Source organism: Alternaria atra (assembly GCF_907166805.1).
Source record: "Alternaria atra isolate CS162 genome assembly, contig: 25, whole genome shotgun sequence".
In the NCBI taxonomy this organism is placed as follows: domain Eukaryota; kingdom Fungi; phylum Ascomycota; class Dothideomycetes; order Pleosporales; family Pleosporaceae; genus Alternaria; species Alternaria atra.
Window position 1 is genome coordinate 3227536 of NW_025091323.1, and position 15336 is coordinate 3242871.

The 15336-nt window shown below is 51.2% G+C and overlaps 2 protein-coding genes across 2 annotated transcripts; both read left to right on the forward strand.

Moving 5' to 3' along the window:
- Positions 1–4706: 4706 nt before the first annotated feature.
- ALTATR162_LOCUS6139 (uncharacterized protein) lies at positions 4707–5387 on the forward strand (the record flags this gene model as incomplete). The annotated part of the gene is made up of 1 exon (XM_043313760.1): positions 4707–5387. The coding sequence occupies one exon, from the start codon at positions 4707–4709 to the stop codon at positions 5385–5387; it is 681 nt and encodes a 226-aa protein (XP_043169695.1).
- Positions 5388–6227: 840 nt separating this feature from the next.
- Positions 6228–15307, forward strand: ALTATR162_LOCUS6140 (uncharacterized protein; the record flags this gene model as incomplete). The annotated part of the gene is made up of 3 exons (XM_043313761.1): positions 6228–10482; positions 10530–10930; positions 10979–15307. 3 exons carry the CDS (start codon positions 6228–6230, stop codon positions 15305–15307), a joined length of 8985 nt encoding a protein of 2994 aa, XP_043169696.1.
- Positions 15308–15336: the final 29 nt, after the last annotated feature.

Here is a 15336-nt window from a genome sequence, read left to right on the forward strand (position 1 = left end):
GTTTTTGTATACGATCTGAACTTCAATCGAGGTGGAAGAAAGAATATAGCATCACGCTGCAAGATACCAGTAGAGCTGGTCTTGTTATGCCAAGACTTGCAAACGCTGCTGGAAGCTGACAGAAGATAGCGGAGGTGAGTGATGAGTTTGACGAGGTGAGAGGCGGAAAGGACACCCTAACCCTCTCCAAGTGAGAGCACACTGTTAGCGAGGGGGAACTCATCAGTGGATTAGAGAAAGTAAAACAATGTTGTAATTCGTATCAAGAGTATTTTATAGCAGTAATTCCGTCAAGCTCAATATGTCTCCCAGTCTGTGCCTTCAAACATGTCCTCCTTCCGGCAAAGCGGACAATCATGAGCCCTCGCATACAGTCCGCTGACTTGCTTTGACAAATACTCTTCACAGAACATATGTTTCCAGACGATGACACGACGCATACTCCTTTGCGGCTCCGAACATGTGCAACATTCGGCATCTACAACAGTTGAGAAAATATCCAAGTCGACTTGGGATGTCGAGTGCGGCAATACTGCTACAACTGCGGGAGTACCTTGTGCTGCAGGGACTACGCCTGTGAACGATGAAAGTAGATCGCGTTCGGGTAACAAAAGAACCGCAGACAGCGACGAGATGGCGCTTGCTATTCGTGCAACAAGACACTGGGGCTGTGTAGACACATATGGGAAATCATTTAAAGGTCAGGAGACTACTCTTAGACCTGTGGAACGCGATACAATGGCACGAGCAACAGCTCTATCCTGGCTTTGAATTGTCCCAAGAGCTTGTCTGCGACTTGTCGTTACTGTGCGGGGCTGGTATGATGTATGCGACGATGGCATCGGTACCGAATCCCTTGATATATTATCGGAAAGATGCAGTGTAGATATGGAAATCTGTGAGTCTATCGGATGTCCTATCAATTGTAGAGCAGGTCGTTGTGGTGATGTGGCTAGCTCGATACTGAGCGGTCCCCGGTTGTCTGGCACGTGTCCGATACAGTAGTTTCAGCCATTATGATTGTCCTGATTCAGGGTTCCGATCCGCATGCAGCGATGTAAATTTCTCGTAGGGCGACCTGATGGCCTTTCTATAATGGTATCGCATCGGCTTGCATGCGAGTCACAGAACCAGTCTTGGCTCTCGGGGTTGACACAAGTGCCGCGTCTCCAGCCATCGTTTGCGCAAAGTGGAACTTCGATCCGGGCATATTCAATACAGTAACTTCATAGCCACTTATTGGAGAAGGCGTTGTACATGGGGGCTGGGTTTGGGCAATTCCTGAACCATTCGCACCTCGGGGGACAGGCGCGCATCTTGTGATGGACTATTATGGAGTATAAGATGCTGCAGAAAGACGACTTAAATCGTATATAGCGTTGCGTATGCGATAATTGTAAGTGATGGGGAGTAATAATCGACTGACAAGCAACAGATATTGGCATGGAAAAGTGGACAAAGAGCCTGATGGTGCGGCGTAGATCCGACTTGAACACTCGCGTTGCAGTCCTTGGAACATGGCGATTCACTCCTTCTGTATATTGCAATCGATAGCAACAACTCCATCGCAGTTACCGATGTACATGAAGTAGCGAAGGCGCAAATATCCTGTGATTGACGTGCCAGGGCATTTCTGTAACGTGAATCCTAGCCAACGAGCTTTCCTCGTGATCGCGCGTTAGCCATGCTCACTAGAGCGTAACGGTCAACCCTGCGATCTGAGGACTCGAAGAGATAGACGCATATTGTAGGATTCTTGGAGACTGCTTCGTAGTCAGTAAACCGTGGATCGCAAGCACAATCACCTTACTCACAGATAAAATGGCTACCGAGTCCTCACGTAGTCCTATAGCAAGAGATGAAACGCGCTGATGTCGCGTTATGCCAAATCATTGCGTTGTAGTAATAGGAGTGGGAGCGTGCGAGCGGCGCAGATCGCGACATGGTGCTTGACCTCGGCATGGCCTGGCCAGCATGTTGGGACTATGACATCACCACCGTTGTAGCACGTCGCTCTTCAAGCGCGGACCTAAACTGCGTGTCCTCTGTTCTATTCGGTTTGGACAACTTCGCGGTGGAAATGGATTATTGAGGCGCCTGATATGCTTCGCAACGAGACAACGACAGATAAACATGTCGCAACCGGCATCTCCGTTCGACGGCGCATATGGCTTTGGAATCTACTAAATGCTGATACGGGCCGCGGAAACAAACACCGAGTCCCAATGTCTCACTCCTGAATCGGCACTTTGGTCAGTGCAGTAAGTCAGTGGCTACAGCATGTGCGAGCATGCGCTGGTAGGCTCGTCGAGACTCCTTAGCTTACCATACTATGATTGGGAGCAGAGCCCAGGTCATGTCCACAAAAAGCGACCTCAAAGGATGTAAACATGTCGAACGGTACTGGTTTGCAAACCTATAGTATTATGATTGTGGTACACAAAAGTTCGTTTCTCTCAACTGCAATCCCCGCCCAAACATACCGCAAAGGTATGCGCTATGAATTATATTCTAAATCTTACATTTCATGTCAGGGTGTGTACCTTCAGGGTAGTCTTACATGTTAGATACCTTGGTACAAGGCGGACAAAAGTGGACCTCTTCGTAGCCCGCCTCAACTAAACCATGGTTAGACCATCCGAGGACGGGTAAAAAGAAATAGCCAAGGTGTAAGCATCAATCCACCTGTACCTCCTTCTACTCATATGCTTCAGCATTTTACAATATTCCTAGACAAAGCTAAACATGTCACCCATCCGCACCTTACTACGCGAGATCCGCGACATGATCACCGATGCCCTTAGCATCACGCCAAACAAGAGGGCTGATCAACAAGTTTTCAGCCCAGTATACGCCTCGCCATACCCACGACGTTAATCTCAACTTCAAAGACATCGATGTCGCCATCCAACCCAGACCCTTCCGCCACTTCTAGGCACGAAATCCACAGCCACGCTTGTCTCCTCCCATATATGCCGCCTCGCTACGGCAAGTAGCTACGGAACTCCAACCATATTTCAAACCACATGTCGCATGGCATTCACGTTCCGATCGAATTTTTCAACATAAACAAATGGACTCGCTCCAGCCGCGTCTCCAAGTCTAGCCCGAGGCTTCGGTTTGGCAAAGGTTGTGTTCTTGTAGATGGCAAAAACATTCGATAAAGCATGTAACATGGTACCGCATCAACTGTAAGAAGACTCGGCAACAGGAAAAGGTGCAAGGCGCGATGATCGACCTTTCGTCCATCCATATGAAAGTGCAAGTGGCAAGCATGATACCAGAGGTCTCACTGCAGGATAATCAGGATGTTGGTGGTAGCCGCCCGGGTCTACTGCTGGCGAGGATACATTGCTTGGGTCGTGGCACTTCGTCGACAAAATTTGCAGATGGATTAGTCGTAAGGGTACTGTACTACTCGTAAGCAGCCTCGCTGAACTCGCCATGTCCATGCTCATTGCACGGCATATTCCGTGTTCACGCAGTTGCTTAGTAATGGTTGGAGTGAGTGTATTAGGGCTGGTTTAGGGTCGCTGTGGTGGGTGGGTTGAAGGCAATATTGGAGGATGGGAGCAACAGTACGAATCAAAAACACTAGTCAGCCCTGGGGATGAATGTGTATAGCTGATGAAAACATGTATCCACGGAAGTTCCATAATGCTGAATTCTTTACGTCGCATCTGTTTCGTTACCCCGGTCCCACAGCGTGTCGACCATACAATGAATGTCTCCCGCGCTCATTCCATCCCCTGCTCTCTTCTTAATTGCCTTCACCCGGAGCCGCCCTTCCGCCGTCCCACCCTCACAAATCCATGGTGTCTGCCCATTGTTATAACCGGGTGACAATGTCATGACTGTTTCCAAGGGCGGCATGTATAACGTCGAATTCACATCCCACCCTCCTGTTCTCTCTTTATACAGCCAACCTTGCCACTGATAGTCCCTTTCTAGCATGCCGCCAGATGGTGTGATCAGAGTTTCGTGTTGAATACTCATAGGCGCAAGAGGAATTCGGTCCCTCGTCCAAATGTTGAGAGCACCGGTATGGTTGAGGGGTCCGTTGAGAAGGTGCCGGTGTGTATCGGGGAGGCGAGCCATCAATTCGGTATATTCCTAGTAGACTGTGATGGGCGAATCTTGTGGTTTGAAGTGGATGTCGAAGCCATTTTCAAGTGCGAGAATTGTTTGTGCGTCGTGCAGTGAGAACAAGTAGAAGAACGTCATGCCATAAGCAGCATTCTCATAGCGGAAGAACTGGACAGGGGGAGGTCGGGGAAGGGCCCTATTTATTCCGAGGTGTACATTCATCTTCGTCTGTATATTGATTCGATGTTTGAAAGCGCAAAAGATTTGGGGCTATCGGTATTCTCGGGTTGGTGATGGGGTAAGTGATGCTAGATAATGTGCAACGTCCTGATCTTGGAGTGTTTTGCTCGTGTCTTCCCTCTTTTGAGCCTCGTTCCCAATACTAAAATATAACAAGACGGTGCAAAGGGGTAGAGCTCTGGGGAAGCAGCATACCGAGAAGGAAGAGAAGGTGAGAACGACGAGGTGACAACACTGTCACTCTTCAGGTCTCACTTTCGATGCAACACCAACCTTACCATTCCCTCAGACCATCAACCACTATATCCGCACAACATTAGCACATTACCATCGCTACGTATCGTCTAGCCAGAGTTCGCTCACTATAGCCGTCAGTAAACATGGTGCCTTTCTCTGATCGCCGAGCAGCGCAGAAGCCGAGGCGGCGCGTCATGAATGCGGCAGGAAGGATAGTCGACGCCAGACATTCAGAGGAAAGTCATCGGGAAGGCGATTCGTCATCTAATGATGCGTCTTCTGAGCCTGAGCTATCATATGCATTTGTGCAACCCAAGGAGGCCAAGGCCATACCCTTCCGCGTAGACACACCTGCCTTGAGAAATGGCAAACCGTCTGACGACAGACTACCGAATTGGAGAGCTGGCATCATCGATTGCACGAACCCCATCATTGTCAACACAAAAAACGGTATAAAGCCCAGTATCGTCAACATAGGCAGGAATACGAAGGCCAATCTCACACCCTCCAGTGTTAGGCCCTCGAATACAGACAATATGGGCAAGCTCACAATCATTCACTCGGACAAACACAAACAGCTCCAGCCACAGCACAAGTCGTACGATTACCCTTTCGAGCAACTACAAGTTCCAAAACGGTGCGTGATACGAGACCAACTCTTCCGATGTCCTTGTCTTTGGCATGAGAACACATCCGACGATGTCCACAAAAGAGACGCTGAACGTGCATGTCCTCTTAGCAGTGGAGTAACCCTAGAGACAGACCATGAAGACGACAAAGGCGAACGAGGTTGGGCAACCCGGGCGATGAGCTTCTGGAGGTAGATATGTTCTGAAGGAGAATCAGGAACGATGTGAAGATTAGACGAAGTTATTGAAGTGAATATTGAGTTGTCTTGGGGTATGGCGAGGGGCTCCAGGGCAATGATCCACTGCAAGGATAGATATCTTTGTTTCCGACGCCATTCGGCGGTAATTCGGGTTGAGGTCCCTGGACGTATCGTCCCACGTATGCGGACAGCCGCGATCGGACACACTTGGCAGGAACGACCACCTCGACGGAGGTTTGTATTGGCGTGACGAGACCGCTACACTATACATGGCAGAAGCATAGAAACGTATATGCGTGCCAGTAGCAGCCCACCAGACTACGAGCGCAATGCATGGGCAAGTGCGGTGTTGAAGTGAGGGTCGCACGTCAGGTGGTGACAAGCTCCTTCCAGGTACGCGGGTAGGGCTTGGCAGAACAGGGATATGATGCCGACGAAGCGTGGGAACCTGGAAATCTGACGGCATCAGCACAAGACACCACAGAGGGAAATACGGAGCCCCGCAGAGAGACTGGAGAACGTCTCCATTGCCGTCACTACTCGATACATGGCCTACATGTTGAATTTTTACTAATAGCTAGTCTCTACCACCAGGCGACGCGTTCCGGGACTGCCGCTTTGGCCGCATCCATCACCCGCGACCGTTAAGTCCGCACTTTCATCCACGCCCTCGCCTCGCCCTCGATGCAGCAACACTCGTAGCCCTGCGCCTGCGCCTCGCTCGATTATGTTCGGCCGGTCGAATCTCCAATCTCTTCGGCACATCGCGTGCATTCGCGACCTACTACTTCGATAATACTCCACTCGGTCAATGGCATACGGTTGAAGCAGAATAATGGCCCTGCCAACCCTCCAGTTCCTCGCGGGGCTCCTGCTCCTCATCTACCTGCTCTCCTTTGTCCTATTCGCCTTTATACGCATTGCCACCGGGGTATCCATACAACGACTCGGCTTACGGGGCCTGCGACGCATTGCATTCACTCCCAAGGATGGCCTGCGCATCGAAATTCGTGGGCTCGGCTTTACCCTCCATCGACCCACCTTCGCCCAACCAACGGTAGTCAGCATCGTTCTACACGAGCTCAAAGTCACAGTGGACCTCAAGGTGCTTGGAGAGAAGCCACGGAAGAAGACAGGGTGGGCTCACTGGGCGAACGGTACGACACAGAAGGGCAAGAGCGGCCAGGATACACCGGAACCGGTTGCTGAGGACGACGAGCCGGGCGACGAGGAAACACAGAGAAGCCTGACGTGGAAGAGGCTCACGGATGCCAAGGAGAAGATCAAGCGTCTGCACAGGAACATCAATTGGCTCAGGCAGGTTGATGTTGTGGCTCACGCAACCACCCTTGTCGTCGTCGACGTGGGCTCAGTGCAGGTCGGCGGCCTCAATCTAGCCGTGGATACTAGACGCAAGACGGTGGACCGTAGCCGTCTCTTCAATCACCACAAGCCGAAGCCGGATCAGGAGCAATGGCCTGCCGAATGGCTCTTCTCCGCACGCAGCATTCTGTTCACCCCAGAAGGCAGGGAGTCGACCGAGCTGCTCGATCACTGCACTCTCAACGTTCACGGCTTCCTCAAGAAAGAGCTCGAGGGTCTGCGCGATGCATCCATCGCACTCAAGCTGGGTCGCCTCCTCATTCCGTATGACGATGTCAAACTGTGCATTGAGAGAGCCCAGAAGTGTCGCGCGACTGGCCCTCGTAAAAGATCTCGTGGCAGTCGCACAGATGTATCGCTCAGCGATGTCATGGAAGAGCTCGACGACCCGAACAGTCGTGAAGAAAAACTTGTCCGTGCCGTCTCCGATTCTCGCGAGTTCGCCAGCTCCATTCTCCGCGGCATTCACGAGTTCCAGTTCGCGGTTGGCTTCCTCGGCCTGACCAAGCAGATTGAGACCGCGGATAGCTCAGACCCTCCGTTCTACCTCAATCTTTCCATGAAGGAAGTCGGCATGGATCTTCTTCGCCTAGACCCTCGCAGTCCTGCACATCTCATGTACTTCTCGCCTAACGACATTGCTCACCAGGCTCTTCTTGCTGCAATATCCATATCCGTCGGTATCGACAATAGCCACGGTCATCCTGAACGCCTTCTGTACATTCCCATGGCGACGACGACCTTAAACACAACCCTCCCTTCTAAAACCATCCATTTCTCCAACGACAAAGATAGCGCCGAGCGCAACACCAATATACTCTTTGCCAACTTGGTCGTCACCTCGCCATCGCTCGACCTCGATCCCAAGCATTTACCACTACTCATTGCCTTGTTTCATAACTACGAGACGCATCGCAAGCCACCAGAAACAAGACAACGTAAACGCTATCTCTTTCGCCGGCTCTTGCCTAAAGCAAACATCAAAATGTCAATTCACGAGCCTGTCATCCGAGTCAGCCTACCACCGATGGACCTCGACAGGCATGACAAGGACGAGTTCGACCTGCTGATCTCTGCATCTTCTTCCATATCATTGGATGTGGAGTCATCGCACTCTGCAGATGGCGAGTTGCATTATGCGCTGAGCTCAACTTTTCGCATGAACGCACAGCAACTCTATTACCAAACTGCAGCGATCGAGAAACACAACTTGCTTTTGACCGACTACCTCGAAGTCAAGGTTCAGATGAGTGCAGCTCCCGACCCTGTTGTGGAGGTTTGGGGCACGGCACAGACATTCTCTCTATACATGGTACGCCCTGAAATCAGTGGAGGACTGCGACAGATCGTCACAAAAACGTCAGCGGATATAGGCCGTCGGCGAAGCGCGCCAAAGAAGAAAGGACTTAATGCACTCCGCAGATTACCGGCTTGGATGACCTACGTCCACCTCCAAGGATCAGATTGGAACGTAGACGTCGCTGGAATAGATTCCGATGTATCGAAACACAGTCGAGGAGTATCCCTACATCTGGAATCCTGGACCGCGGAATACAAAACAGGCCGCGAAGAAGAGACGGACCTGAAGCCTGCAAGACGGCGCGCACCAAGTAGGACCATCAATCGCGAAGAACATCTGCTTAGATCACCACCCCCAACCTCGCCAAAGTTACCGAAGGCAACGTCAGGCGACCCAACTGATGGTAGACGTCTTGCTTTGCATTTCTATGGGCTAGAGGGGTTGATCATCGAGGGAGAGGATCAATCGGAGCAAGAACCAACGCTGTCGCTGCCTCGCATGGAGATTGCTCTGCATACGCTCTCTGACAAGCAGGGTCCGATATTCCACGTGCATTCGTACAGCCAGAACCTATTTCTGCGCTATTCGCTATACCGCCATTTTGCTCTATGCATGGCAATGCAGGTCCTGCAGAGGTCTTTTGACTGGGACGTGAGGAAGACCAAGACTGCGGAGCCAACCTCAGCAAGCTCGCCGCGACACTTGTCCGTTCCGACGCTAGGCGAGGATGTTATTGAACCACTTAGCGGAACCAGCCATGAGATAGTGACAGTCGATGTGAAAGCTCACTTCTTCCAGATCAAAGCAGACATGCCTGGAGATCCACCCCTCATGCTTCAGATCTATGGACTTGAAGCGGGAAAACATCGCTGGACCAGCCCATTCCTTCGGTCGCGCCTAGTGCGCTTGTTTGCAGAAAACCCAGCTATCAAGCGCGCTTGGAGTCGAATCGTCAGTGTCAAATCTTTGCGACTGGATTATCGGAAGTCCAAGCTCAGATACGGTCACACGATAACGGACGAGAAATCATTTGACATTGCGACGGACGCGATAAGAATTGCTGTACCTCATCAGTTAGTCATGCATAAGATCTTTGACAACGTTGCCAATGTTGCGAAGACCGTCAAGCAAGTGCACCATCGCTTCAAGACTGGGACTAACGAGTACGTCCTTGACAAGGAAGCTGAAGGCCCCAAGATCGTGCCAAAGATATCGCTTCGAAGCCGCGCTGTGCTCTTTGAGCTGGAAGACAACGCCTTTGAATGGAAGCTTGGGACTATCTACCGGATTGGTCTTATGGAGCAAAAGCAGAGACTTGCTCGTGAACATGCTTTTGACCTGAAAGTGCGGAAGTTACAACAGCAAGACGACCAGCGTGGCAATTCACGTTACCGCGCAAGATCTGCACATGATGTTCGTGGACGGAACAAGATCAAGAAGAAAGACAAAGAGACTAGATTCCACCGACGCACGAAGAGCGCCGAATCAAGCGGTCGTAGCTCACCGGACCGGGGTCGTTCAGATCATCCTATGCGATACAACAAGGACGGCTTCAGCGGTCTTAGTGGGTCATATCAGACGTCTGTACAAGACGCACGCGTAAAGCTGAATCGCCTGAACGCTCAGACATGGAAGAAGCGTATCGACTTCGCGATGACAACGCAAAATCGTTCTATGAACGACATCCGCTCAACATTCTGGGGATTGGACGAACTGCCAGATGACATCGAGCAGAAGGAAACCATCCTAGCTGTCTCACAACGTCCAGCTCTCATGGCTCTCGCAGTCAGTGACCTGGAAATTGTCGTCGACAAGCCCTCGTTTCCTATCTCGGAGTACCCGCGCTTCCTGCACCGCGTCGGCAAAGGTATGCCGTTCGATACTCAGTATGCTCTTTTGATACCCATGCATGTCCAAATACAAATGGGAGAAGCCAAGATTCATCTTCGGGACTACCCACTGCCACTGTTGCACTTCCCAGCTATCGGTAACATACCATCGTCACGACTACCCAGCGTTTTGATGAAGACAGACTTTGTAATTGCAGAAGAGTTCAGGGATGTCGAGTCTTCACGCGTCAGTCGAGTCGTTGTAGTACCGTCAGAGCAAAACTCCGCGGGTGAGCTCGCGGGCGGATATGCTGTAGACGTTCGTCGAACTGTGGCGCCTGTAAAGACATACTCAGACATGGCGATTGATATCAATTCAGCGTACCCGACCAGAATTACCTGGGGCACGTCGTATCAGCCAGCGATTCAAGATATGATGCAAATCATCGAAAACTTCACAAAGCCTGCCATAGACCCCTCCGAGAGGGTCGGATTCTGGGACAAGATCAGGCTGACCTTCCATTCTCGTATCAATGTCTCATGGAAGGGTGACGGCGATGTTCACCTTATCCTCAAAGGTAGGATACAGTATGGCTTCGTAAAAGACCCCACTAACACGATGCAGGTTCGCGTGATCCGTACATGGTGACTGGTCATGGTGCAGGCTTTGTCATGTGCTGGCAGAATGATGTACAACTCAGCATCGCCCAGGACGAAGACCCTAGGAATTTCATGGTCGTCAAGAGTGGAAGCTACGTGCTCGCTATCCCAGACCTCAACCACTTTGCCCGTCACGACGCTGAGACCGAAGCTGTGGCCCGACCAGACACTGCATCAAGCATGTCTAGTCGCAGGCAGAGAGCCGTCTTCAAGAAGACTGTGATGAAGCTTAATGGCAATGTGCGCTGGGTTGCTGGCCTAGTATTTGAGCGTAATCGGGACGATGGTGGACGTTCGTTCAACTTCATACCTCACTACAACATCACCCTCAAAAACCCAAAGTATGCAAAGGCATCGAACGGGAAGGTAAGCAACGAGGCGCCTCGCTTTCAGGTCTTTGCTAATCTTGGACAGGAGTATGACGCTTTCCGAGGATTCCGCAGCCACCATATCCACATGTCTATCGCTATCGCTGCTCCATACGATCGAGAGTGGTCTGTCGCTAACTTAGAACCATCGAAAACATACAACAGTGTCCATCTCTCACCACGCTTCTTCACACACTTTTACAGCTGGTGGTCGATGTTTTCCGGTGCAATGTCCTTACCCGTACGCCAAGGGAAGCTGTGGCCAGGGGTAGAGAAGTCCAGTAAGAAGTTCGGCCGACATCTTGCGACAATCAAGTATAATCTCTTGCTATCACCCCTGTACATGAGCCACATCTACAAGCACAAGGATGCGGAGGATTATACTGCAGGTGTGGTTTCCGCCACTGGACTAAAGGCACGTCTCGACAGCTTCATGTTTGATCTCCACCAGCGCCGCGAAGAGTTCAGAACCTTGGTACAGGCGCCCGAAGGCCAGCAGAACAGCAGGCAAAACAAGACAACTGGTATGCGCATCAACCAGGTACAACTTGACCTTATTCGTACGGACATTCGAGCAGTATCTGCGAGCATCTCGGGGACCGGCTCTGAAGATGTGGATAATGCAACCGCAGATGACCTTGCCAGCTACAACCAAGAGTACCTCACAGCTGATTTGTCGAAATTCACCATTCCAGACAACGACCTTGGGTGGGTGGACATGGATGACTTCATCGAGCTCGGTTGGATCTTGCCTTCACGTCAACACCCCGAAACACAAATTCTACCACTCGCCTTCGCCCCGCGCTTTACGTACTTCCGCCAGACCGATCACAGTAACAACATCTCAGGCGACAAACACCGGAAGAGCGCATTCGGTAATGAGCCGACTCATCATTGTGTCATCTCAGCACGGAATGATCCACGCCGGGTACAGTGTCACCTGATTGAACAACGCATTGAACGCGTCAAGGAACAAGTTGCGCACAACCAGAATGCAGTGAATGAGCAAGAGCTCAACGCCATACGAGAAACATCGGAAGGGCAAGGCGAGTCGCAACGTCGTCTTGAAACGCTGCGGAATCATACACAATTCCTCCAGCGGAAACTGGAGTTTCTGTCTGCAATGCATACCAGTTTATTGGAGCGGTTGGAGACTGCTTCGTCTTCAGATAATCCTGTTCCAGAGCCCGAGACTGATGGAGAAGACGAGTACTTTGAAGCAGACGATGGTCAGGATACGGTTGGCCCAGAAGGCAAGCAAGCAGACTTACCTCCCAATCCCATTACCGATTCCACGAACGACTTTAACAATCGGTTCATCATCCACAACATCCACCTCAAGTGGGGCAACTCCTTACGAAATATAATACTCCGCTACATCCACCAAGTCAGTCAGCGCCGAGGTTTTGTTTATTACATGTCTCGGAGAGCTGTCAAGTTCATACTCGACGTTGTTGAAGAGCAAAATAAGTCTCGTGGACCATCTACATCTGGGCCCGAAGAGACACCTATGGCCGGTGACAACGAGGCAGGGCTGGACATCGACGAAACGATTGAACAGTTCCTGCGCGATGGCAAGAACTTTGTCAACGCTGATGAGGAGGACGCTAAAAGCAAGACCACGAACGGTACTTCTGGAGGCGCGAGCGATCCTTTACCTGCGAACCCTGCAAAAGCGGACGAAGATGTTGCGGACGACTATGTTTCTCAGAATTCATATCTTGTACGTCTTATTGCACCGCAAATCCAACTACAAAGCGAGAAAGACACGAAGTCCGCGGTACTTGTCACAGCAAAAGGCATGCAGCTTAAGGTTTTACAAATCATGGACAAGGACCGTGTTATGGACGAGGTCTCGGGTCTGGTTCAACGAAGATTCATCGCGGCTATGGACAGCCTGCAAATCTTCGTCACAAACTCAAAGACTTTCAGTAGTCCGGAGGATATTCACATGTACTCTGGAAGCATGTACGGAACGCCGGCTGGCTCAGCATGGCCACCATGGGTACCTTTCGAGGTCATGTTTGAGTTTCACACCAATCCGTTTGGCTTCCAGCGTGTGGTACAAAGAACCTCGGCCAGTATGCGGTATGATAAGCACAATGCGCTGCGTCTGAAGTACAATGACGATGTTTCGGCTGGCGACTCTTCCTCTTCTGCCGACAACATGGAGAGCCGAATCGACCATCTTTGGGTGGACTTCCCACACGTGCGGGCCTTGTGTGACTCTAGACAGTATTACGCGATGTATGTCATCGTACTGGATCTGCTGTTGTACCACGAGCCATTGGAAAAGACGCGGAACGAGCGACTTGAGAAGATCATGCTTGCATCAGACTTCACCGACCTTGCTGGAGCTCCAAACTTGGTCATGGGTCTTCAAGAGCGCATTCAACAGCTGGAAGAGATCAAGACTGTCTTCCAGATCAACGAGAAGTATCTGGACAAGCAAGGATGGGAAGATCGTATCGAGGTCGAGAAAGACTTGGCTGTCTACGAGGACGAACTGTTCTTCGTCATGAAAGCGATCACAACCGCGCAGCGCAAGCAAGATGACCGTGCGCAGGCAAGACAGTCAACTGGGCTCCTGCGGATGTATGTCTCTGCGTCTGATATTGTCTGGCATCTGCTTCGCGAAGGTGCAGAATCATTAGCAGAGTTCCAACTCAAGAACGTGGCGTTTGATCGCACCGATAACAACGACGGATCCAATTCCAACTCTCTAGAGATTGAACAGGTGCGAGGTCTGAATCTGCTGCCCAACGCGCTATACCCTGAGATGATCTCGCCTTTCCTGGAGCAAGACCAGACTCTTCCGGAGAACGCCAGATGCCTCAAGGTCTACTTCGTAGCTCTTGAATCGATCGCAGGTATTCCTGTTGTAGAACACTTTGAGGTTGAGTTATACCCGCTGAAGGTACAACTGGAGTACCAGATCGGCAAGAAACTATTGCAATACGTTTTCCCTACGTACGGCGATAGCAAGACTGCGAACTCATCGCCCTTTTTACTCAAACACACTCTACCGACCCAGGATGAGGAAGACGAAGCCAATAGTATCATTTCTGGGGCAGCAAGTATGAACGCCTCGCTTTCAACGGACGACGGTGCAGTGGAAGCTCTCAAGCAACGACTCACGCCCACACTTCAGCTCCCTGATCCGGTACAGAAGTCTGATGCGAAGAGGAAAGGTATGGTCAAGCGGCCGAGTGCTCATTATTTCCGTTTCTTCCGAGACAACAATGCTTCCCGTAGTGGGACTGAGCTCCGTCGCACTCTTCACCCAAGCTCTGCGTTGGTAGTCCCTACATTGGGAAGCAATTCGAATAATTCCACGAGACCAAGCTCCGTCCGGTCAAGCACAACCAATTCAAGTCAGACTGTAAACGAGTCTCAACGAACCGCCAAACGCTTTGCGCTTTACCGTACCGGTACCAATTTGACTGAGAAGCGCACGAACAAGAAGGAGGTTAGGAGCGATGACCTGACAGAAATGATGAGTCGCGCGAGCGAGTTCATGACTGTTGCTTACTTCAAAATTCCGTCCATGGTGTTGTGTCTCTCTTACAAGGGGAAGAGCACACGCAACTTCGAAGATGTCCACGATCTGGTCTTCAGGATGCCTACGATAGAGTACCGTAACAAAACGTGGTCCAATTTGGATCTCGTCACCCAACTCAAGAAAGACGTCTTAAGAGCGCTTCTGTCTCATGCCGGTACGATTGTTGGCAACAAGATCTCGCACCATCGTCCGTCAGCCAAAGCACAGTCTCGTCTTCGTCAACTTGCCAACAGCAGCGCAATGCTCAACACGTCTCCAGATCTCTCAGGCACTGATTCGAACTCTATGCGCGACCACTCGCCCGGCGGCTCTGACCTCTCAGCCGAAGATCGTGTGCCCCGCCGTTCTTTCGCATCCGGACGCCAGGGTAGTCTCATCAGCACCGTTTCGGAAGAAGGCTCATCCTTGAACTCGTCAAAACCGGCTTCAACAAACCAAGCGCGCTCCACGCACGGTTCCATCATGGGTGGCTACAGTCATCACAGCAACGGCCTAGGCGTCGATGATGTCGAGGATGGACGTGCCTTTGCTGATGAGTTGTCAAGAGTAGATAACACGGAGCCAGTCCACGCAAACCTTATTCATAGTTTGAGTAAACATATCGCTGGAGTCAGCGCCCCCTTTGCCGGGCACATAAGAAACAGAGCGAACAGTGGTGCAGCCAGCATGCGAGCTGCGAGCGTGGCGACTGGTATTAGTGGCATCAGTGGTGTAAGTGGGAGAGAAGGCAGCGTGATGGAAGACGACACGGATGGTCCAAAGACGAAGAAAGCGAAGGCTTTGGGGAAGAAGCTACTTGGTAGGGGGAACTAGAAACTTCTCTCGTTGACAAGAAGGAGGGC